At 59.7% G+C, this 24,131-nt stretch overlaps 2 protein-coding genes across 4 annotated transcripts in view; one reads left to right on the top strand and one right to left on the bottom strand.

The window, feature by feature from the left end:
* The window catches only part of HDGFL2 (HDGF like 2), a 35,882-nt gene extending 30,441 nt beyond the window's left edge, over positions 1–5,441 (top strand). The window contains exons 10-15 of the mRNA XM_031659069.1: positions 1,071–1,144; positions 1,402–1,472; positions 1,911–2,012; positions 2,451–2,664; positions 4,431–4,557; positions 5,134–5,441. Of these exons, the coding sequence (XP_031514929.1) occupies positions 1,071–1,144; positions 1,402–1,472; positions 1,911–2,012; positions 2,451–2,664; positions 4,431–4,557; positions 5,134–5,233 (688 nt within the window). The 3' untranslated portion in view covers positions 5,234–5,441. The remainder of the gene's footprint in view (positions 1–1,070; positions 1,145–1,401; positions 1,473–1,910; positions 2,013–2,450; positions 2,665–4,430; positions 4,558–5,133) is intronic.
* A 1,882-nt stretch (positions 5,442–7,323) lies between these two features.
* PLIN4 (perilipin 4) lies at positions 7,324–22,828 on the bottom strand. Of its 3 annotated transcripts, none has more exons than XM_031660102.1 (9): positions 22,666–22,828; positions 22,502–22,569; positions 21,832–21,976; positions 20,906–20,982; positions 16,130–17,668; positions 14,231–15,257; positions 12,924–13,111; positions 8,380–8,466; positions 7,324–8,304 (listed from the first exon to the last, which is right to left on the bottom strand). In XM_031660102.1, the coding sequence occupies exons 2-9, from the start codon at positions 22,550–22,552 to the stop codon at positions 7,972–7,974; spliced, it is 3,447 nt and encodes a 1,148-aa protein (XP_031515962.1). In that variant the 5' UTR covers positions 22,553–22,569; positions 22,666–22,828; the 3' UTR covers positions 7,324–7,971. The 3 variants fall into 3 exon arrangements, with proteins under 3 accessions (XP_031515962.1, XP_031515963.1, XP_031515964.1); XM_031660103.1 differs by having other exon boundaries at positions 20,906–20,967; positions 22,666–22,827; XM_031660104.1 differs by having other exon boundaries at positions 14,231–15,901; positions 15,982–17,668; positions 20,906–20,967; positions 22,666–22,825.
* Positions 22,829–24,131: the final 1,303 nt, after the last annotated feature.

Genomic DNA, 24,131 nt, shown 5'->3' with positions numbered 1-24,131 from the left:
TCTTTTTTCTTTTTTTTGAGACGGAGTCTCGCTCTTTCTCATAGGCTAGAGTGCAGTGGCGCGACCTCGGCTCACTGCAACCTCTGCCTCCTGGGTTCAAGCGATTCTCCGGCCTCAGCCTCCCGAGTAACTGGGATTACAGGCACCTGCCACCATTCCCAGCTAATTTTTGTATTTTTAGTAGACACGAGGTTTCACCATGTTGGCCAGGCTGGTCTCAACTTCTTAACCTTGTGATCCGCCCTTCTCAGCCTTCCAAAGTGCTGGGATTGCAAGCATGAATCACCGCACCCAGCCCCAGCCCACTTTCTTTTCTTTTTGTCTTTGAGGTGGAGTCTCGCTCTGCCAGGCTGGAGTGCAGTGGCGCCATCTCGGCTCACTGCAACCTCCGCCTCCCGGGTTCAAGCGATTCTCCTGCCTCAGCCCCCCAAGTAGCTGGGACTACAGGCGCGTGCCGCCATGCCTGGTTAATTTTTTGTATTTGTAGTCGAGACGGGGTTTCACCGTGTTAGCAGGATGGTCTCCAGATCCTGACCTCGTGATCCACCTACCTCGGCCTCCCAAAGTGCTGGGATTCCAGGCGTGAGCCACCGTGCCCGGTTCCCCAGCCCACTTTCTAAATGGCATCTGGCCTCGGGTGGGCAAACCTGCCCATGAGGACTTGGCATGAGGGTATGGCAGTGACAGGGTGCAGAGCAGCACGCAGCACCAAGCCTCAGCAATGGGCCTCCCCTCCTGCATGCATGTCACCCTTGAGGGCCTTTTCCTAGCTCACTGACTCGGGTAGAAAAAGCCAGCCCTTGGCTACGTGAACGAGGAAAAGAATCCCGGGATTTCTTAAGAACCCAGGGAAAGGCTTGTATCTTTGGTCAGCTCGAGCCAGTGGCCGCCCTGGTCTGCCCTAGGCCTAGGCCATGGCAGGGCCTCCCCGTCTCCCATTTCCTGGCTTAGCTCTCAGGGCCTCCCAAAGGCCTCCTTTGCAGCGGATTTGGGTCCACCCCTCGGGCGCTAGCCCCTCAGTGGCAGAGCGCTGGTGGCGGGGCCTGACTAAGGGGAGCACTTCTCCACAGGCCCGTGAAGGTGGAGCGGACCCGGAAGCGGTCCGAGGGCTTCTCGATGGACAGGAAGGTAGAGAAGAAGAAAGGTGAGGCCTGGCTGCCCAGCACTGCCCACACTGAGTTCGCTGAGGGGAACGGGGACAGCCATGGCGTGGCTGGCCTGTCTTGCCTATCCCTAGAGAGGGTGCTCAGCACATCGGGGGTGCCTGCATGGTTGGGGGCTGAGCCTGCAGACCTGGGGCCCCCATTTCAACTCCTCCAGAGGCTCTCAGTCTCCTGTCCCCGAGCAGCTGGCTCCCCGTGACCCTGCCTGGGCCCACGCGGTGCTCTCTCCCCCGCCCAGAGCCCTCCGTGGAGGAGAAGCTGCAGAAGCTGCACAGTGAGATCAAGTTCGCCCTCAAGGTCGACAGCCCGGTAAGACCCTCGGGGCCCCTGAGCCAAGCAGTTCCCACTGCCACCTCCCCGCGGGGCTCCCTTAGAAGTCTGGGGAAACTGAGACAGCCGGGGTCCTGTGGGTGGGTGGGCCGGGAGTCTGTTCCAGTTGGTAGTGAGCGTATGGGGTCTCCTGGCCCAGGGCCCTGGGGGAGCCGGTCCTGACATGCAGCACCCAGTGTTCCCGGCAGGTGGTGCGTGGAGGCCCCCAGGACCAACGCCCACGCACCTGGGACCCCAAGTATCTGCCTGTCCCTGGAGTTCCGCGTCAGCCGGACAGGGGCTTGGGGGTGGGGCTGTTCTGCGGATTCTGCCCCCCTCAGGGAGAGCCCAGGATGTCCTCCTCCGCCCGTTGGGGCCCTGGGACCCCTGGGGACCCCTCGGCCAGGCCGTCCCCCTCACTCCCACCCCACCCTGCAGGACGTGAAGAGGTGCCTGAATGCCCTAGAGGAGCTGGGCACCCTGCAGGTGACCTCTCAGATCCTCCAGAAGAACACAGACGTGGTGGCCACCTTGAAGAAGGTATGGCGGGAACCAGGGGCGCAGGGTGCGGGCGGGGGAGCTGGGAGCAGATGTCTGCCCGGGAGCCCAGGCCCCCAGCAGGTTCCTGTCGGGGCAGCCCTGGGTCGGTGAGGAGGACGTGGGCTGCCGGGTAGAAATGCCCGTTGCTGGCTGGGCGCGGTGGCTCACACCTGTAATCCCAGCTATTCAGGAGGCTGAGGCAGGAGAATCACTTGAACTGGGAGGCGGAGGTCGCAGTGAGCTGAGATTGTGCTACTGCACTCCAGCCTGGGTGACAGAGCGAGACTTTGTCTCAAAAAAAAAAAGAGAAACGCCCGGCGCACAGAGCTGTGCTCCCGGGAGGTGCTGTGGGAGGGTGCATTGCCGGGGCAGGGGGCCCAGGGCCCGGGCTAGGACTGTTGCACTTGGGTGAGCCAGGCCTCTTCTCTTGGTGGCCAGATTCGCCGTTACAAAGCGAACAAGGACGTGATGGAGAAGGCGGCAGAAGTCTACACCCGGCTGAAGTCACGGGTCCTCGGCCCAAAGATCGAGGCGGTGCAGAAAGCGAACAAGGCTGGGACGGAGAAGGAGAAGGCCGAGGAGAAGCTGGCCGGGGAGGAGCTGGCTGGGGAGGAGGCCCCCCAGGAGAAGGTGGAAGACAAGCCCAGCACCGGTGAGGGGCAGGTGGGGTGGGCCCTGAATCTCTGTCTCCTCAGCTGAAGAAGCAGATGCTTTGCAGAACATTCCAGAAGGGGAGCACAGCTCTGCTCTCTGCCCCAAACCCGCCAGAGTGTTGTGTCCTGTTGGGGTCTCCGCGCAAACCCGGCTTTCATCCCCGGGGCAGCCAGTGAGGGGCATTCAGCCCCACTGTATGCCAGGCAGCCAGGGTGCAGGCAACCTGGAGCTCACGCCAGAGGGGTGACAGGAACAGTGCATGACACCACACGCCTCCACCGCCTCCAGCCCCGGGGCGCCCAGAGCGGGGGTGGCTCTGTGCAGCAGGGGCAGAGTGGGACGTTGTTCAGAGATGCAGTCGGTGGAGGCTTGGGGGCGAAGGCCTCAGGTGCCTTTGTTTGCCTGGTGGTCCAACAGGAGACGGGGGTGTGACCCTCGGGGCTGCTGGGCTGACATGGCCCCATCACAGGTGTGCAGAGCAGCCCTTTGGAGATGGGATGGGCAAACTTGGGACAGGGCTCTGTGGCCCAGGGGGGCAGCCGGAGGCTGGTGTCTTTTTTTCCTTTCCTTTTTTTTTTTTTCTGATTAAGGTCTGGCTCACATCCCCAGGCTGGAGTGCAGTGGTACAATCACAGCTCACTGCAACCTTGACCTCCTGGGGGCAAGCCATCCTCCCACCTCAGCCTCCAGAGGAGCTGGGATTGTAGGCCTACACCGCTACAGCCCTGCTAATTTTTTTTTTTTTTTTTTTGGAGGCGGAGTCACAGCTGTGTCGCCAGGCTGGAGTGAGTAAAGGCGGCGATCTCGGCTCACTGCAAGCTCCGCCTCCACGGGTTCCATTCTCCCACGCCTCAGCCTCCCGGTAGCTGGGACTACAGAGCCCGCCACCTCGCCCGGCTATTTTTTGTATTTTTAGTAGAGGCGGGTTCCACCATGTTAGCCAGGATGAGGGTCTCGATCTCCTGAGCCTGCGTGATCCACCTGCCTCGGCCTCCCAAAGTGCTGGGATTGCAGGCGAGCCACAGCGCCCGGCCTTTTTTGAGACAGGGAGTCTCACGCTGTCCCCAGGCTGGAGTGCGGTGGTGAGATCACAGGCTCATTCTGGCTCCGCCTCCACAGGTTCGCGCCATTTCTCACTGCCTCAGCCTCAGTAGCTGGAACTGGCGCCCTGCCCATCACGCCCGGCTAGATTTTTGTGTTTTTTAGTAGAGACGGGGTTTCACTGTGTTGGCCAAGATCTCCTGACCTCATGACCCGCATGCTTTGGCCTCCCAAAGTGCTGGGATTATAGGCGTGAGCCACTGTGCCTGGCCAGGCCTCGCTAATTTTTGTATTTTTTGTAGAGACAGGGTTGCTGGCATGTTGCTCAGGCTGGTCTTGAACTCCTGGGCTCAAGTGAGCCTCACATCTCGGCCTCCCATGTGCTGGGATTGTGAGCCCCCGTGCCCGACCTCATCTTCCTTTCTCTTTCCCAGGCTGCTGTGGGCTTTTCTCAGGGCTGCCGACGTTCCCTTATTTCCTGGGCCCCCAGTTCTCCAGGCCAGTGTGGCTGGGGCTGGGGCCGGCTGCAGGATGGGACCATGCAGAGCCCGGCCTCCATGTCGGGAGCTTGCAGACCAGGCAGCAGGTGCCGGGGTCCAGGTGGATGGGCATGCATCACCCACGGTGCTCAGCTCAAACCCTGGTCCAGTCCTCGAGGGGGAAGGGTTCTGGGGTTCCCAGCTGGAGCCCAGCAGTGACCTGTGACCCCTCTGTCTCACTCAGATCTCTCAGCCCCGGTGAATGGCGAGGCCACGTCACAGAAGGGGGAGAGCGTGGAGGACAAGGAGCACGAGGAGGGTCGGGACTCGGAGGAGGGGCCGAGGTGTGGTTCCTCTGAAGACCTGCACGAGTAAGTGTCCCGGGCCGTGGGGTGTGGCCTCCTGAGCGGCAGTGGCGTGATGCACACCGTGTCTGAGCCACTCCTCCTGCGCCAGTCCCTCTGGGAAGGGTCCCAGGGATGTCACCCCCCCATGCAGGGGCCTCCCATCCTCACAGCTGACCCCAGGGCCCCGCTGGCTGGCACTTCCTTCCAGTGGCCCCCACTGAGGCAGTTCCAGGGCTTTGAGCTGCCTGCCCCTGGCCTCCCGGGAAGGCGGCTTCTTGCCGAGCCTCCAGGGTGGCTCAGGCAGGCCCTGAGCACGGGCACCCGGCACCCATCACCGTGGGCTGCTGTCTGGTACAAGGTTCAGTGGAGTCACTCGCTTACACAGCAGCTGCCTTGTACTAGGCCTGGCTGGCGCCAGCGTGGGGACCCTGGACATGTTTGTGGTCTCTAGTGGCAGAAGATAGGCAGATAGGAGGGTGGCACTCCAGCCTCAGGTGCCACAAAGGGGCGCCCACTCCTCAGTGCCCGTCCCATTGACCGCCCCACAGGCAGGGCAGGGGCGGGAGGGCATCCTCACACTGCCTTTGCTGTTCCCACCAGCAGCCTACGGGAGGGCCCCGACCTGGACAGGCCTGGGAGCGACCGGCAGGAGCGTGAGAGGGCACGGGGGGACTCGGAGGCCCTGGACGAGGAGAGCTGAGCCGTGGGCAGCCAGGCCCCGCCCTCGCCCGAGCTCAGGCTGCCCCTCGCCTTCCCCGGCTCACGGGAGAGCAGAGCGGAGAACTGTGGGGAACACCGTGCTGTTTGTATTGGTTCCCTTGGGGTTTTTTTTTCTGCCTAATTTCTGTGATTTCCAACCACCATGAAATGACTATAAAGGGTTTTTTAATGAAAAAAGAAATCACTTTTATTGGCTTGGTTTTCTAGCATTGCTGGTGCAGTGGGGGCCTGAGCTGGGGAGCAGTTGGCAGCGTCACTGGGCCTGTTTGGGACTGGGTTGAGCCATCGAGCCACCGTGAGAAGCAACTAAAAGGCACTCTGGGCCCAGCCCAACCCTGAAAGGCCGGTGGCGGGAGAGCTGGGCGGGAGCAAGCCCTTCCCAGGAGACAAGAGGGAGAAACCGGGGCTGCTAAGCTTTGATGCCTGCTCCCCGCCCCGCACCCAGGAGGCTGGGGTTTGATGCTTCCTGTGTCTGGCAGCCCAGCATCCAGGCAGGTGAGCAGGTCAGATGTGGGGAGGGCGAGGGCCCCCGAGGCTGGGCTGGGAGGGTGGAGACCGGGCCTTCCCTGAGGACCACTGCTAGCTGACAGTGGTCTCCAGTGTTCAAGGGGCGTGGGCCTCAGAGGCCAGCCCGGACTCACCCGCACACTGTGTGACTTTGGGCAAGTTGCCCTCCCACTCTGGGCTTCTCTTTCCTTCTCTGCATAAGGGACTGTCACGTGGGCACGGCCCCTAGCAAGTCACACCGTGCACCGAAGTTGCTTATTCCACAGTGGCACCTCGGGTTTGTCCTCCTGCCCAGCATGGCCGAGTTGCCTCCGTCCCAGTAAGAATTAGGCTGTGGTATGGCGGGAAGGGACTTCCTGAGCCCCGGCTCCATGCTTGGTTGGCTGGACGTAAGCTGCAGTCACTGTGCCGGATTTCTGCAAATGGCGGTGTCTGGCGTCCTAGCCTCCGCTGGCCATGGATGTCAGGCTGAGAAGGCTCAGGAAGGCTCCTGACCCGTCCCCTCTCACCTGAGGCTGCCCCTGCTGTGCTGGCTTCCCTGGTTCAGAGCTGAGCTGAATGCCCCGGCCCCTCACGGTCCCTGGTGCACACCGTGACCCCTGGGGACCAGCAGTCCCTCCACCCTTCCTCCCCCCCGGGTCTGGGGTTCCTGGGCTCGTGTCCTAGGAGAGTGTGGGAAGGTGATAAAAAGGTTCTCTTACCGGGTGAGTGGGGATATGGCTTCCTGGGGAGGCCGGGCTGAACGGCTCTTCCCCCTGCACTGAGCACAGCCGCAGCGCACTTCTCACACCTGACCTGAGCCTGCCGGCCTCCACAGCCTGGGCCAGCCTGAGAGCACCGGGTCGGGCGACCTTGCCAGGTGGGTGGGTCCGCTGCCACCAGTGTCTCTGATGCCCACAGCCTCCCCAGCCCCACTTCCTCTGCAGCCCAGCGCTTGGGTAGGTAGTCCTGAGAACCCAGGGGAGCGTGCAGGGGAGAAGGTGCCGTGTCACAGGCACGCAGCCTCTGTGGCTGTTCCCAGCCCTGTCCGATCCCTCCATGAGGCACAGTTCCCTGTGAGGAAGCCCTTTGCCTGTGTTCTCCAGGGGCAGCCGCTGGGCCCAGCCTCCCCGGGGGCCTCAGAGCCCCAGGTGCCCGGCCAGGCCTCTGGTGGGCAGCTGGAGGCAAGAGAAGCCTGTTTGCTTGTTTTTGCAGCCCACCTCCACCCCCTGCAAATTGCGCAGTCTCAAGCCAGGCTGGTGCAAAGCCCCAGCTGTGGCTGCCGTGGCTCCTGGTAGCTTTGTCCCCACTGTGAGGCCACCCCAGGGGTCAGCAAAGGCAGTAGCAGCCTGCTTTGGGATGATGGCAGTTTGACATTTTCTTTTTTTTGAGATGGAGTCTTGCTGTGTCACCCAGGCCGGAGTGCAGTGGCACGATCTCAGCTCACTGCAAGCTCTACCTCCCAGGTTCACACCATTCTCCTGCCTCAGCCTCCCAAGTAGCTGGGACTACAGGCACCCGCCACCACGCCCGGCTAATTTTTTGTATTTTTAGTAGAGGCGGCGTTTCACCATGTTAGCCAGGATGGTCTCGATCTCCTGACCTCGTGATCCGCCCACCTCGGCCTCCCAAAGTGCTGGGATTACAGGCATGAGCCACCACGCCCTGCCAAGTTTCACATTTTCTAGTACCTTCTAGTATGAGAGAATGTGGTTCTTAAGACCCTCAAGGTGTGCTAAGGCCAGAGACCCGCTTTCAGCACAAGGACGGAGCTGCCTGGAGCCTGGGATGCCACAGCACTGCCTGCGCCGCTGGTAGCTGGGGGCCCGTGTTGCAGGACTGGAAGAGCCCTGCTAGATATAAAAGGGTTGCTATCAAGGCAAATGGATGCCCTTCCAGACTGGGCATGCTGCTTTTTCTCTTTCCTAATTGCAGTACTCGCTCAGGGTCTTCAAGGGAAGGCTCCTGGCTGGCGGTCTGAGTGACCCCAGGCTCCGAGAGGGGCAAGCAGTGCTGGGGAGGAGGTGGGAGGTGCAGGCAGGCCCGGAGCAGGGCGTGGGGTGGCTCCGCTCAGAAGGTCACTGCCTCCGCAGCCCCTCAGTGCTCTGCCAGCTGCAACCCCAAAGGTCTAGGGCTTTAGGAAACCGATCCAGGTTTGGGGCTGGAGAGAAGGTTCTGAGGCAGCTCCTCCCTGGGCAGAGCAGGGCGACCCTGCCCCGGGCCTGCAGGCTCCTACAGCTGCTGCCCGCCGGGGGGCAAGGCGAAGGGCCCTACCAGCCAGCTGAGCGGGGGGTTGTGCTGTAGGCCCTCTAGCAGCTGCTCTAGCCCCTGCCACGCCTGGTGCACACCCTCGTGGCACTGCCCCAGCTGCTCTGCGGGCAGCGCCTCTACAGAGCCGGCCGAGGCCACGACGCCATAGAGCTCACAGAGGCTGCGCCGCGCCCGCTTCACCGGCTGCTGGAGCTCGGCGGGCAGGCCCTGGAGGCTGGAGGCCAGGCCACTGTAGGCCGTGTGCAGCTGCTGGAGAAGGCCGCAGACCCTGGACAGAGCCCCGGCGTCCCGCTCCTGTGGGAGGAAGGTGCGAGGTGAGTGGAGACCCATGGGCGGGGTGGGGGGACCCCAGCCCTGTGCCAGACCCACCTCCTGGACAGCAGCATCCTCTACACAGGCACCTGAGCCCTGGTCCAGACACGGCTGCCCTTCTGGAGCCTGCTGGGCCTCTTCAATCTGGAGAGAGAGCACAGTGGGGAGATGACGGCTTCTCGGCAAATGACCTTTCACAGCCCCCACCTCCCCCGCCCCGGGACCTGGGCACATTCAGAGTCCTGGGACAAAGGCCGCAAATTCCACGTCAGTTGTACCACAAGTGGACGTGTTGTTTTTCAGAAAGAAGCGGTAGTTCACACTTCCCCACGAGGTCATCAGGGAGCACACGTAACACAGCATTCGTGGTGTCATGTCACTCCTCACCCCTAAACCCTCCTGTGGCTGCCCAGTGCCCTTAAGATAAAACCCAGCTCCTCAGCATGGCCTTGGTGGGCTGGCCCCGGGACACCTCTGGCCTCATCTCCCATCGCACCCCACTGCTGTCTCCACTGCGGCCACACTGGCTCCATTCCGCCCTGCGGCCACTCCAGCAGCCTCCTGCCCCAGGGCCTTTGCACACACTGCCCACTCAGCCCAGAGCCTGCTTCCTGGGCCCTTCACAAGGCCCGCGTTCAGCCTCAGCTGCAGGTGACTCTTGGCGAAACCTTCCCGGCCCGTGGTGTGGCAGCCCCAGTCCTTCCCGTCACATCTGCTCCTCTCCTCGGGGGCACAGTGTGCGGCTTTGGTGTTCATTGACTTGATGTTTATCCGCCCCTTGCAGGGGAACACTTAGGACTCTGTCCTCGTTGCTGTGTCCCCAGCACGTGGCACCCACGCCCTGCCATCCTGTCCACAGGACCCCATCTTCCTCCTCATCTCAATGGCTGGTGGGGATGTGGCACACAGTCAAAATGTCAACTCCAGACTGCTGTCGCCCTCCCAGCCCTCGCCGCACCAGTGCTGGACACCTGAAGCCAGCTGCGTAGACAGACGCGTCCCCTTGGTGCCCCCCCAGGCATCTCCCCTCACCCTGTCCAAGGCCAGGCTCCTAATACCCACTCTGCAACCCACCCGGCCTCCCCTCAGCCCCCTGCTCTCCTTGTCTGCTCAGATTACAAGCCTCAGGAGTCTCTTGGGGTCCCCTCTCTCTCACCACCTACATCGGACCCAGGCAGCTCTGATTTCAAAACACCCAGAGCCTAGCTGCTTCTCACCACCACAGCGTGACTCCTGAGGTCCGGCAACACTGGTGTGGGTTTACGTCCCACTGTCTCCACCTCCGGCCCTTGCCCCCGCCCGGTGGCCTGACCTCCTCATCAGAGCGATCCTTTTATGAGACCCGCCTTGGATCAGGTCACTCCTCTGCCCAGAGCCCTCCCGGGCTCCCCCCTCCCTTGAGGTGGAAGCCCAGGTCCAGCCCGACCTGCCCCGTCCCCTCCTCACTCGGCTCCAGCCACCCAGACCTCCTTGCTATTCCTCCAACACGCCAGGGATAGTCCCCCAGGGCATTTGCACGGCCTGTGTCCGCTGCTCAGATCACACTCCTACCCCTTCTGACACACTCCCTCTCCGTCATTTAGACCTGACTTCAAGAGTCCCCTCTTCAGGGTGACCAGCCCCAGCACAGCCACTTCCTTATCCGGGTACATGTTCCACGTTTCCAAGCGTCATCCGACACCCTAAACATTCATCTGTGAATTGTCTTCCCCAACAATGGCGTCCCCTCATCGAGAGCAGGCCTGGGTTCTTGGGATATCCAAGACCTTCAGTAACACTTAAAGGAACAAGTGAGGCATGATGAGTCACACACCACATCCCATTTCCCAGCCCCGCATCCTGCACGTGTGGCCCTGAGCACAGCTCTTCTCTTTCTGTGGCCTCCGTCTCCCCTTCTGAAAAATGGCTGGGCTGAGCTCTGGCCCAGGCTACTTTGCTGTGAGGATTCAAAGGTGGGAAAAGGCTTTGTGATCAGCCGCTCGCACCGCGCCACAAGGGTGGGCCCATTCCTTCATTCCTCCACGGCGTTTACGGAATACCTTCCAAGTGCGCCATTGGCCCACGTGCCAGAGGTGCAGCAGCAACTGTCCACCTGGGGGTGGCCACAGTGACGTGAGGTATCCCAAGGGTCCCCAGGACAGACTGGCCCCCAGCACTGTGGACACAGGGGCCGGATGGTTCTCTGAGGTGGGGCTGCCCTGGGCACTACAGGGTGCTGAGCAGCGTCCCTGGCCTCCACTCTCTCCACTAGGGGCTTGCCCCAGTTGTGACAACCACAGATGTCCCCAGACATGGACTAGTGTCCCCTGGGGGCAGGTCATCCGCACTGAGAACCCTGGGTTAGACCCTCAAACTGTGGCTTGTCGGCCGGGCGCGGTGGCTCACGCCTGTAATCCCAGCACTTTGGGAGGCCAAGGCGGGCGGATCACGAGGTCAGGCGATCGAGACCATCCTGGCTAACACAGTGAAACCCTGTCTCTACTAAAAATACAAAAAATTAGCCGGGTGTGGTGGTGGGCACCTGTAGTCCCAGCTACGTGGGAGGCTGAGGCAGGAGAATGGAGTGAACCCGGGAGGCAGAGCTTGCAGTGAGCCGAGATCCAGTCACTGCACTCCAGCCTGGGCAACAGAGCGAGACTCTGTCTCAAACAAAACAAAACAAAAAAAACTGCAGCTTGTCACAGACCCCTGGATGTTAACTGAAAACACAGTGGCCTGGGCTGCATGCCAGGAATCCTGACCAAGGGCAGCATCTCGAGGTCTCTCACGGCCCGCCTGGGTGGGGTTGCTGTCCACCAACACGTAAAAGGTGTGACTGCTGGGCACGGTGGCTCATGCCTGTCACCCCAGCACTTTGGGAGGCCAAGGCAAGAGGATCGCTGGAGCCCAGAAGCTCAAGACCAGCCTGGGCTACATAGGGAGGCCCCATCTCTACAAAAAATTTAAATTAACCAGGTGTGGTAATATGCACCCAGAGGCTGAGGCAGGAGGATCACTTGAACCTAGGAGTTTAAGACTAACCTGGGCAACATAGCAAAATCTAATCTCTACTAAAAATACAAATAAATACTAGCTGGGCATGGTGGTCGTGCCAGTTGCCCAGTCACCTGGGAGGCTTAGCGGGGAGGATCTCTTGAGCCCAGTAGTTCGAAGCTGCAGTGGGCCATGATCGAGCCCCTGTAGTCCAGCCTGGGTGGCAGAGCAAGACCCTGTCTCACCGTCTCAAAAAAACAAAACCCGGCCAGGCGCGGTGGCTCACGCCTGTAATCCCAGCACTTTGGGAGGCCGAGGCAGGCGGATCATGAGGTCAAGAGATCAAGACCATCCTGGCTAACATGGTGAAACCCCATCTCTACTAAAAAACACACAAAAAAATTTAACCCGGCGTGATGGCGGGCGCCTGTAGTCCTAGCTACTCAGGAGGCTGAGGCAGGAGAATGGCGTGAACCTGGGAGTCAGAACTTGCATTGAGCCGAGTTCACGCCACTGCACTCCAGCCAGAGCGAGACTCTGTCTCAAAAAACAAACCAAAAAAAAAAAACAAAAAAAAAACTCTAGAGCAGTCCTGTGAGATTCTGCCTCCAGGGATGCACAACAGCATCTAGAGCATATGTTGACCCTCAGGACTGGGGAGGGGGAGACTGGAGGCCAGGGACACTGCTCAGCTCCCTGCAGGGACCAGGATGACCCCACCCCAAAGAATGATCCGACCCCAATGTCCACACTGCCAAAGGGGAGACCCTAGGCCACAGGAAGAGAGCGGGGCCAGTGGGAGGAGAAGACCACTCTGGCCAGGGCATGCAACCCCTGGGTGCATCTGAGTCACCTTGAGTTGGGTCCTTTCCTGCGTGCACTGCTGCCCCAGGCCCTGTGGGCTCCCTGGATCCCATCCTGGCTTCACTTTCCCCAGCCACAGTGCCACCTTTCCACCCCCCGAACACACCCAGCTTGCTCCCCGGTAGCTTGCTATCCTGTCCCTGCTTTTGGGGGGGCTTTGTATAGCTGTCTCCCCATCAGTCAGGACGGGACCCAGAGGGACGGCCTTCCTGCTCAGCCCACATCCCCCTCTGCAGACAGATTGTTTTGCTATCTTTGTGTCCCCGCTGTCTTTATTTTTTTTCTTGAGACAGAGTCTTGCTCTGTCACCCCGGCTGGAGTGCAGTGGCATGATCTTGGCTTACTGCAACCTCCACCTCCTGGGTTCAAGTGATTCTCCTGCCTCAGCCCCCCAGGTAGCTGGGATTACTGGCATGCGCCACCACGCCTGGCTAATTTTTGTATTTTTAGTAGAGACAGGGTTTCTCCGTGTTGGTCAGGCTGATTTCGAACTCCTGACCTCAAGTGATCCGCATGCCTCAGCCTCCCAAAGTGCTGGGATTAGAGGTGTGAGCCACGGCGCCCGGCTACCCGCTGTCTTTAAAGATCTGATCTAGCTCTGTCACCCTTGCCGGGAGGCAAGCCCCATGAGTGCAGACCCATGGCTGTTGGTGGTGCTGATGGCATCGTCTCCTAGACGCTCAGTCAGTATCTGCAGCTAAGTGAGTCCTGGGCAGGGGTTCTAAGTGCCCTGGGGAAGGGGCAGCCGTAGGGGAAGCTCTTACCAGCTTTAAGCAATCCTGGAGCTGGGCCAGAGTGTCTCTGGCTTGGAACTGGCCGTGCTGCAGGTGGCTCACCGCGTGTTCAAATGCCCGCTGACGGAAGCTGGGACCCAGGTCACCTAAACGAACGAAGTAGCTCCCCTGCTCCGCCGACAGCACCTTCGGCCCGGGCTGGGAGGCAGCCAGCTGAGCTGAAAAGGAAGGTGCACTGCTCGGTCCCAGAAGCCCCTCAGAGCATTGGGGCTTGGGCTTTATAAAAGTTAAGTGAGGCCGGGCACAGTGGTTCACGCCCATAATCTCAGCGCTTTGGGAGGCCAAGGCGGGTGGATCACCTGGGGTCAGGAGTTCGAGACCAGCCTGGCCAACATGGTGAACCCTTAACTTTACAAAAAATAATAATAGTAATTAGCCAGGTATGTTGGTAGGCGCCTATAATCCCAGCTACTCAGGAGGCTGAGGCAGGAGTATCCCTTGAACCCGGGAAGCATGGAGGTTGCAGTGAGCCGACACTGTGCCACGGCACTCCAGCCTGGGCAGCAAGAGCAAGACTCTGCCTCAAAAATAAGTAAAAATAAAAAATGAAGCTGGGTATAGTGGCTCATGCCTATAATCCCAGTACTTTGGGAGGCTGAGGCTGGAGGATCACTTGAACCCAGGAGTTTGAGGCCAGCATGGGCAACATAGGGAGACCTGTCTCTACAAAAAAATACATAGCCGGGCATGGTGGTCCTAGCTCCTTGAGAGACTGGAGCAGGAGGATCACTTGAACCCAAGAGGTTGAGGCTGTAGTGAGCTATGAACACACCACTGCACTCCAGTGTGGGCGACAGAGCAAGACCTTGTCTCTAAAAAAACGAAAAAGGGCCAGGCGCTCTCATGTGTAATCCCAACACTTTGGGAGGCTGAGGCAGGAGGATCATTTGAGCCCAAACCAAATAAATACGTCTTTTTAAAAAAAGTCAAGGGCCCGGCTAACGACAGTCTCTCACACCTGTAATCCCAGCACTTTGGGAGGCCAAGACAGGCGGATCACGAGGTCAGGCGATCAAGACCATCCTGGCTAACATGGTAAAACTCCGTCTTTGCTAAAAATACAAAAAATTAGCTGGGCATGGTGGCGGGTGCTTGTAGTCCCAGCTACTAGGGAGGCTGAGGCAGGAGAATGGCGTGAACCCGGGAGGCGGAGATTGCAGTGAGCCGAGATTGTGCCACTGCACTCCAGCCTGGGTGACAGAGCAAGACTCCATCTCAAAAAAAAAAAAAGTCAAGGGCCCGCTAGCAGCTGTGCCTGAACCCGGGCATCCCCTCACCTTGCTCCTCTGCATTCATGGGGTGGAAGATGTCCCCCAGTCCCTCCAACTCATTCTGCAGCATCGCCCAGCGTGGGGCTTCTTCGGGGTTGTGTGTGGTGGCCAAAGGCCTTGTGTCCTCCCTGCCCAGGGCGGCCCCTTGGGTGAACGTGGCCACGTCAGTCGCAAGGCTCTTGGTTGTGGCTGCAGCTTCCCAGACAGGCTCCAGGCCTACGCTGAGCATCTCTGGGGGCCTGGAGACACCAGCGAACGGGGCCTCTCGGGGGCTCAGGGCAGTCTGCTCCCCACCATTGTCTGTGGTCCTGGAACTGGTACGTCCACCCCAGGAGGTGGCCTGGGTACTAGGTAACCAATTCTGGAAGGTGCTGAGGCCAGTGTGGATGGCCCCTGTTGCCACGTTCCCTGACCCCATGAGCCCAGCAGACGCTGCATCTTTGGTTCCGGTCAGCACTGCCTTGGTGGTGTCCAGGCCCCCCTGGACAGCCCCTTTGGCCATGCTCATGGCACCGGTCACCCCACTGCAGACGGTGTCCTTGGTACCCGTTAGCACAGCCTTGGAGGTGTCCATGCCAGTCTGCATGGTTCCTTTGGCGACATTCACTGCCCCCATGACTCCAGTAGTCACTGTGTCCTTAGTGCCACTCAGCACTGTCTTGGCTGTGTCCACACCTGTCTGAACGGTCCCTTTGGCCACATTCACAGCACCAGTGACTCCACTGCAGACGGTGTCCTTGGTACTGGTTAGGACAGTCTTGGTGGTGTCCACGCCGGTCTGGACAGTCCCCTTGGCCAAGTTCACAGCGCCTGTGAGCCCAGTGGACACAGCGTCCTTAGTGCCAGTCAGGACAGACTTGGTGGTGTCCAGGCCCCCCTGGACGGCCCCTTTGGCCACATTCGCGGCACCAGTCACCCCACTGCAGACGGTATTCTTAGTGCCGGTCAGCACGGTCTTGGTGGTGTCCACCCCGGTCTGGACAGTCCCTTTGGCGACATTCACTGCCCCCATGAACCCGGTGGACACTGTGTCCTTAGTGCCGGTCAGCATGGTCTTGGCTGTGTCTACACCTGTCTGGACAGCCCCTTTCGCCACATTCACGGCACCGGTCACCCCACTGCCAAGGGTGTTCTTTGTACCTGTAGCGATATTTTGGGTCGTTTTCAGTCCAGTTTGCACAGCCCCCTTGGCCACGTTCACGGCACCGGTGACCCCACTGCAGACAGTGTCCTTGGTACCGGTCAGGACAGACTTGGTGGTGTCCACGCCAGTCTGGACGGCCCCTTTGGCCACATTCACGGCACCGGTCACCCCACCGCAGACGGTGTCCTTGGTGCCGGTTAGGACAGTCTTGGTGGTGTCCATGCCACTCTGGACGGTCCCTTTGGCGACATTCACTGCCCCCATGAGCCCGGTAGTCACTGTGTCCTTAGTGCCGGTCAGCATGGTCTTGGCTGTGTCTACACCTGTCTGGACAGCCCCTTTCGCCACATTCACGGCACCGGTCACCCCACTGCCAAGGGTGTTCTTTGTACCTGTAGCGATATTTTGGGTCGTTTTCAGTCCAGTTTGCACAGCCCCCTTGGCCACGTTCACGGCACCGGTGACCCCACTGCAGACAGTGTCCTTGGTACCGGTCAGGACAGACTTGGTGGTGTCCACGCCAGTCTGGACGGCCCCTTTGGCCACATTCACGGCACCGGTCACCCCACCGCAGACGGTGTCCTTGGTGCCGGTTAGGACAGTCTTGGTGGTGTCCCTTTGGCGACATTCACTGCTCCCATGAGCCCGGTAGTCACTGTGTCCTTGGTGCCAGTCAGCACGGTCTTGGCTGTGTCTACACCCGTGTGGACAGCCCCCTTGGCTACGTTCGCTGCCCCCGTGAGCCCGGTGGACACTGTGTCTTTCGTACCCATGACCACAGACTTGGTGGTGTCCAGGCCCCCCTGGACGGCCCCTTTGGCCACGTTTACGGCACCAGTGACCCCACTGCAGACGGTGTCCTTGGTACCGGTTAACACAGTCTTGGTGGTGTCCACGCCGGTCTGGACAGTCCCTTTGGCCAAGTTTACAGCCCCTGTGAGCCCAGTGGACACAGCGTCCTTAGTGCCAGTCAGGACAGACTTGGTGGTGTCCAGGCCCCCCTGGACGGCCCCTTTGGCCACATTCGCGGCACCGGTGACCCCACTGCAGACTGTATTCTTGGTGCCGGTCAGCACGGTCTTAGTGGTGTCCACGCCGGTCTGGACGGTCCCTTTGGCGACATTCACTGCACCCATGAGCCCGGTAGTCACTGTGTCCTTGGTGCCGGTCAGCACGGTCTTGGCTGTGTCTACACCCGTCTGGACGGCTCCCTTGGCCACATTCGCTGTCCCCATGAGCCCGGTGGACACAGCGTCTTTAGTGCCAGTCAGGACAGACTTGGTGGTGTCCAGGCCCCCCTGGACGGCTCCTTTGGCCACATTCATGGCACCGGTCACCCCACCACAGACGGTGTCCTTAGTACCTGTTAGGACCGTCTTGGTGGTGTCCATGCCTGTCTGGATGGTTCCTCTGGCCAAGTTCATGGCACCAGTTACCCCACTACAGACGGTGTCCTTTGTACCTGCTGCGATATTTTGGGTTGTGTTCAGCCCAGTTTGCACGGCCCCCTTGGCCATGTTCGCTGCCCCCATGAACCCAGTGGACACTGTGTCTTTTGTACCCATGACCACAGACTTGGTGGTGTCTAGGCCCCCCTGGACGGCCCCTTTGGCCAAGTTCATGGCACCAGTCACCCCACTGCAGACGGTGTCCTTGGTACCAGTTAGGACAGTCTTGGTGGTGTCCACGCCGGTCTGGATGGTTCCTTTGGCCACGTTCACGGCACCGGTCACCCCACTACAGACGGTGTCCTTGGTACCTGTTAGGACAGCCTTACTAGTGTCCACACCGGTCTGAATGGTTCCTCTGGCCACATTCACTGCCCCCGTGAGCCCAGTGGACACAGCATCTTTGGTGCCAGTCAGCACAGCCTTGGAGGTGTCCACGCCGGTCTGGACAGTCCCTTTGGCCAAGTTCACTGCCCCCATGACCCCAGTAGTCACTGTGTCTTTGGTGCCGGTCAGCACAGTCTTGGTGGTGTCCACGCTGGCCTGTACGGTCCCTTTGGCCACATTCACTGCCCCCGTGAGCCCAGCGGACACCGTGTCCTTGGTGCCGGTGAGGACAGCCTTCGAGGTGTCCAGACCCCCTTGGACGGCCCCCTTAGCCATGTCCACAGCCCCCGTGACCCCGCTGGACACCACCTCCTTGGTGCCCGTGAGTGCAGACCGAGTGGTATCCAGGCCTCCCTGGACCACTCCCTTAGCCACATCCACCACGCTGGCCATCCCGGAGGAGACGGCATCCTTGGCCCTGGACATCTTGGAACACACCAGGTCTTTGGCCCCGGACACCATTTGCTGAGAAAGGACACAGGTGATCAAGAGAAGGACTGAGAGGCATACTCCACCCCGATGTCCGCCAGCCCAGCCCCCTAGTGTGCCTTGGGGCAAGGAACTGCAGCCACCCAGAGGCCCCCACCTTCTCAAAAAGCAAGCTGCTTCCTCACCCCAACCCGGGTCAACCACTCATCAGGCTGTAGGGTGGCACCCTGGCTCTCCAGGACAAAGTCCTCATGAGCTCACAGCACCAGCCTCTTTCATTCTCACGCGCCCCCTTCCCCTGCTGTAGGCAGGCCTCGTCAATGACAGCACGTCCCAGGCCTGGACTCAACCAAGGTCCCCAGGCCTGGACTCGGCGCAGGTCCTACAGTTACATCTCTGTTCCTCTTGCTTATTCTCCATTCATGGCAAATGTTGAGCCTGGTGCCCTAGTGACACCAGGGAGACCAAAATTGCTTATTAAAAATCATTATATCCGGGCTGGGTGTGATGGCTGATGCCTGCAATCCTAGCACGTTGGGAGCCCAAGGTGGGAGGATCACTTGAGCCCAGGAATTCAAGATCAGCCTGGGTAACCAAACAAGACCCAGTCTCTACAAAATTTTAACAGTTGGCTGGGTGGTGGTGCACACCTGTAGTCCCAGCTACTTGGGAGGCTGAGGCGGGAGGATTGCTTGAGTCCAGGAGGTTGAGGCTGTAGTGAAATATGATCATACCACTGTACTCCAGCCTGGGCAACAGAATAATATTCCGTCTCAAAAATAATAATATATTCAGGCTGGGCGCAGTGGCTCACGCCTGTAATCCCAGCACTGTGGGTGGCTAAGGTGGGAGGATTGCTTGAGCCCAGGAGTTTAAGAGCGGCCTGGGCAACAGTGAGACCCCATGTAATTACAGGGAGTAATTGGGGCTCGTGCCTGTAATCCCAGCACTTTGGGAGGCCAAGGCAGGTGGATCACCTGAGGTCAAGAGTTCGAGACCAGCCTGACCAACATGGTGAAACTCCATCTCTACTAAAAATACAAAAATTAGCTGGGCCTGGTAGTGGGCACTTGTAATCCCAGCTACTCTGGAGGCTGAGGCAGGAGAATTGCTTGAACCCAGGAGGCGGAAGTTGCAGTGAGCCGAGATCGCGCCATTGCACTCCAGCCTGGGTGACAGAGCAAGACTCTGTCTCAAAAAAATAATAAAAGTAGGCCAGGCGCGGTGGCTCACACCTGTAACCCCAGCACTTTGGGAGGCCGAGACGGGCGGATCACGAGGTCAGGAGATTGAGACCATCCTGGATAACACGGTGAAACCCCGTCTCTACTAAAAATACAAACTATTAGCCAGGCATGGTGGCGGGCGCCTGTAGTCCCAGCTACTTGGGAGGCTGAGGCGGGAGAATGGCGTAAGCCAGGGAGGCGGAGCCTGCAGTGAGCTGAGATCGCGCCACTGCACTCCAGCCTGGGCAACATAGTGAGACTCGGTCTCAAAAATATATATATGTATTAATAGTAATAAAAGTAAAAAAATAAAAGCAAAAATGAATGACGGTGATAGCCTAGGAGTTCTAACACTCAGGTGTACCTATGAGGTACTGTTTTGTTTGTTTTTTGAGACAGAGTCTCACCCTGTCACCCAGGCTGGAGTGCAGTGGCACAATCTCAGCTCACTGCAGTCTCTGCCTCCTGGGTTCAAGCAATTTTCCTGCCTCAGCCTCCTGAGTAGCTGGGATTACAGGTGCCTGCCACCACGCTCGGCTACTTTTTGTATTTTTATTTTTTAATTTTTTATTATTTATTTATTTATTTATTTATTTTTTACTTTTTGTATTTTTATAGTAGAGATGGGGTTTCACCATGTTGGCCAGGCTGGTCTCAAACTCCTGAGCTCAATTGATCTGCCCGCCTCAGCCTCCCCAAAGTGTTGGGATTACAGGCATGAGCCACTGCGCCCGGCCAAGGTGCTGTTTTAATTCAGTAAGTTCTCAACTGGGTGATTCTGCCTCCAGGGGGCACTGGGTGATGTCTGGAGATATCTGTAGTTGTCACAACTTGGGGAGACTCCTGGCATGGAGTAGGTGGAGGCCAGGGATGCTGCTCGGCACCCTGCAGTGCCCAGGATGGCCCCACCCCAGAGAACGATCCAACCCCAAATATCCGCAGGACTGAGATTGAGAAGCCCTGAAATTATATTCTCAGAACCCGTCTCCCCACTAACTTTGGCTCAGGTGAGCACCTTGGGCTCTGTAGTTGGAGAGACCCAGATTCAAGTCCCAGCTTTTTACCCTCTCCTGCCCCTGACACTCACTGTGTGGCCTTAGGCAAGTCACATGCCCTCTCTGAGCTCATATCCTTGTCTGGAAAATGCTGATTAAAACAGCTCCTCTTGCCGGGCGCAGTGGCTCACGCCTTTAATCCCAGCACTTTGGGAGGCTGAGGTGGGTGGATCACGAGGTCAGGAGTTCGAGACCAACCCGACCAACATGGTGAAACTCCATCTCTACTAAAAATACAAAAATTAAGGCCGGGCGCAGTGGCTCACACCTGTAATCCCAGCACTTTGGGAGGCTGAGGTGGGTAGATCACGAGGTCAGAAGATCACCACCATCCTGGCTAACACAGTGAAACCCCATTTCTACTAAAAAATACAAAAAATTAGGCGGGCGTGGTGGCGGGTGCCTGTAGTCCCAGCTACTCGGGAGGCTGAGGCAGGAGAATGGTGTGAACCTGGGAGGCAGAGCTTACAGTGAGCCGAGATCATCCCACTGCACTCCAGCCTGGGCGACACAGCAAGACTCCGTCTCAAAAAAAAAAAAAAAAATTAGCCGGGCATGGTGGTGGGCACTTGTCCCAGCTACTCGGGAGGCTGAGGCAGGAGAATCGCTTGAACCTGGGAGGTAGAGGTTGCAGTGAGCTGAGATCGTGCCACCATTGCACTCCAGCCTGGGTGAAAGAGCGAAACTGCATCTCAGAAAAATAAAACTAGAAGAAATAAAAGTGGTTACGCTGCTGTTGCTTTGGTCGCATCGTGCCAGGCACAGCCCTGCGTAGACTGGAGCCTTACGTGATTAGAGTGAGGTAGCACCGCACCCATTTCACAGATGTGGAAATAGAGGCTCAGAGGGGAAGCTCTGCCTGGGATCCCCAGGCTGTCTACCTTCCCTCAGGCCCACAGCAGCCCCCCAGATGGCAGGAGCTGAAATGTCCCAGGAGGGGGCACCCCCAGGGCTCCTGCCACATCAGACCCTGCCCTGCACGTGCCTCTCACCTTTTCCGAAGGTTGCAACTCCTTCTCCGTCCATGGGGCCATCTGCTCTGGGTGGGCGGCCACTGTGGGGACAGGGGCTGGTCAGGGAGGGCGAGGGGATGCAGGTTAGAACCAGCTACCCGGCTGCCCATTGTGCAATAGCCAGGCACGGCCTGAAAGGTCAGGAATGTTTCAGCTACCCCGCCAGGGACAGCAGGAGGTGACATCCACGGCTACCCGCCAGAACTGGTCTCCCCCCAGCCGTGCTGGGGGCTCCCACCAAGCCTAGGGCCGCTGTTCCCCGAAGCAGGGTTCCATGGTACTTCCTCTGCTGGGTGCTGGACACCCACCCTGAGTCCTGGGATTCACAGAGCCTGGGGTGGGGGAGCAGCCCCTTGCCCAACCCACCCCGCCCCCGCTGCAGCTGCCTGCTGCCTGTCGCCAGGCCAAGGTATGTGGAGCAGAAGTCAGCTGCCTGGGGCTCTGGGCCCAGAGGGAGGCCCAGCTCAGGCGGCCGCCCCATCCCTGGGTTCCCTGTCATTGTCCCTGATCGCTCAAGCTGAGCCACGGGAGGCTGGGGAGCTCCCGGGCTGTGTGACCCCAGGGGAGCTGCTGCTTCTGCCTGGGAGTCCGGATCTCACTCTGATGAGCTCAGAGGGGCAGTGCACCCAGCCTGGTCCATGGTGCATCAGAAACGGGGTGCAGGGTGGGGGAACGGCCGAGGGACTGAGTGGGGGGCATTGCAGGGAGACAGGCTGGGTTGAAAGCCACCTTCGGCCACTCACCCCCCATATTTATGCCTCAGTTTCCCCATCTGCCACAAGATGTCCCCCACACAGGCAAATATGGAGGGCTCGCCAAATGGCCAGAAGTCCCTGCCGGGGGAGCTCCTCCTCCTAGGTCCATGTGTAGAGTCCCCCGCACCCCCAGCTGGGCCGGCCACTCACCCTGAGCCTGTGGTCGGGCAGCCTCGGCGGCAGGCGCTCCTGCGGGGTCAGTGGCTGGCCGGGCTCTCGCCGAGCTATGTGCATTGGCCACCAGGTTCCGGGCAGAGCTGAAGCCAGGCAGGGACCCAAAGAAGCTGCCCAGGGTCTGCATTGGGGAGGGGGAGGTGTGCAGGATGAGCGGGCCAAGCCTCGGCAGGGACAGGGGTCGCAGGAAGCATTGATCAGCACAATGCCGCCCCAGCCCCTTGCTCCCACGTGACCTCGGGAAAGTGTTTCAGCCACTCATCCTCAGTTTCCACACCTGGGCAATGGGCAGACTCAGCCTGCCTCCTATCCACAGAGGAAAAGATCGTCTACCTCATCTCCAAAGACCTTTTCCTTCCAGGACCTCCACTGCACAGATGGGGAAACTGAGGCTCAGAGAGGTGCAGAGCTGAGGCCAGCCCAAGGTCACCCGCTGGGGAAGGTGCCAAGGTCTGCGTGGGTCCCCCACCTCCAGCTTGGGTCAGGAAGGAAGGGGTTGGCATCATGGCTCCCAGAGCCGCCCTGCCAGCCCACCAAGGAAGCACCTCTCCAGACGCGAGACCCCAGGACTGTGGAGGTCACCTTCCCTGACTCTGGGGCATCTCCAGGCCCCAGCAAGAATCTGCCCCCCGTTTCCTTTCTTTACCTTGCCCTTGGATTTGGGGGGATCCCGTCTCCCTTCGTCCGGAGCAGACATAGTGAGAATGTGAGAAGCTGGAAGGGGGCAGAGAAGGTGCGTGAATAGGGGTTCCCCAGCCTCCCATCCCACACCCACTCCTCCCGAGAGCCTCAGCAGCCCCCGACACCCACCTGCAGGCCTGGCCTTGCCCTGGTGTCACTGAAGCAGACGCGGCCCCGTTCACCTGGACTGCGCGGGGGTCCCCCTGAGGACGGACTGGCCTGGCTGGCAGCTGGCTCTGCCCTCGGCTCCCTGGCCTTATAGGGTCCAGGGCAGGCGCAGGCCCAGCCGGCAGGGGCAAGCGGCCAATGGGCCCGGGGGAGGCGGCCTGGACGGTCACGTGACCACCTGCCCAACCCAGTGTGGGCCCGGGCCCAGCACCTTTCCCCTGTTCCCTGCCCACAGCTTGCACCAGGCTGAGTGGCTCACAGGCCAGCTGGGCTCCCCTCCTGGACCCCCCTGAGGGACTGCCTGTGTGCCCATCCTGCCTCCAGTTCCATCCACAAGATGGGTATAGTTCAAATCCTCACTGTGCCAGGACGCCTTGACTCGTTACCATCTTTGTGCCTCAGTTTCCTCTCTTGTACTCTGCACCACGTCCCGCAGCGTCCAGCTTCCGCCTTCACTTGCTTCACCCCAGTCACACAGGCCTCCTCGCTGTGCCTCTAGCACACCTGGCACGGTCGTGCCTTAGGGCCTCTGCACGGGCCGTGCCCTCTGCCTGGAACACCTCCCCACAGGTTCCCACAGAACAGTGCCTGGCATACATTTGGTGCTTAATACACGTTTGGCTCAGTAGAACAACACAGAGAGAGATTGTCAGCCTCTGTGAGATGAGGTCATGCACTGAACAAATGCTACCTTTGCGTCACCCAGGCAGAAGCAGGGTCTCAGGGTCTCTGCGAGGAGCAGAGGGTGTCCTCAGTTTGGAGGGGAGCCCGTCACTCTCTAGAAGGGACTTAGACCAAGATGGAGCACCAGCCAAGCTGGGGGCACCCTAGGAGTGAAAACCCAACCTGGGGGGCTTGGGCCAACCCAGGGAGGCTCCCTGGAGGAGGCGTCCTGTTCCAAAAAAAACTGGTGAGGACGGGATTCAAACCCAGACCCGGAACCTTCGTGCTGAGCCCAGCCTATGTGCTGGGCTGGCTGTGGGTGGGTGGGCAGAGGAATGGCTGTGACGCTCACCCTGGGCTGTGTCCCCCTCCTACCTGCCTCCGAGACAGGGTTCCTAGCCCTGTGTTATTGGGGGTGAGAGGGCAGACCCCATGGGTGGCTCTGGGCACTGGGCTGGGAGGAGGGAGGGTCCAGCCACAGGATCTGATGATTCCCAGGCCGTCTGTCTCCTTGGAGCCGACAGTGTGTTTGCTAAACAGTGGGGGAACAAAAGGGGGGGTGTCCCCCAACCTCTCCTACCAGCCAGTGCTTCCCAAGGGTGGCTGGGAGAGCTCTGGGTGCCCCTCCCCTTCCCAAAGGGCGACCACAGCCCAGTGTGTGGGGAGAAAAAATAAATAAGGGATCATAAACATCCCAGCCAGGATCTGCCCCTCCTCTGCCCAGCACCCTCCATGGCTCCCACCTTCCCCGGGGTGGGAGCCAG

This window comes from Papio anubis, chromosome 20, assembly GCF_008728515.1.
Source record: "Papio anubis isolate 15944 chromosome 20, Panubis1.0, whole genome shotgun sequence".
Classification (NCBI taxonomy): Eukaryota; Metazoa; Chordata; class Mammalia; order Primates; family Cercopithecidae; genus Papio; species Papio anubis.
The sequence above is the reverse complement of the archived record's forward strand: the minus strand, read 5'-3'. Positions and strand labels throughout refer to the sequence as shown.

Coding starts and splice junctions, on each gene's coding strand:
- PLIN4 (XM_031660104.1), bottom strand. CDS start 22,552: ATGTCTGCTCCGGACGAAGGGAGACGGGATCCCCCCAAATCCAAGGGC. Junction 13,112..14,230: donor CATGAATGCAGAGGAGCAAG/GTGAGGGGATGC, acceptor CTTCCTTTTCAG/CTCAGCTGGCTGCCTCCCAG. Junction 8,305..8,379: donor AGGATGCTGCTGTCCAGGAG/GTGGGTCTGGCA, acceptor TTCCTCCCACAG/GAGCGGGACGCCGGGGCTCT.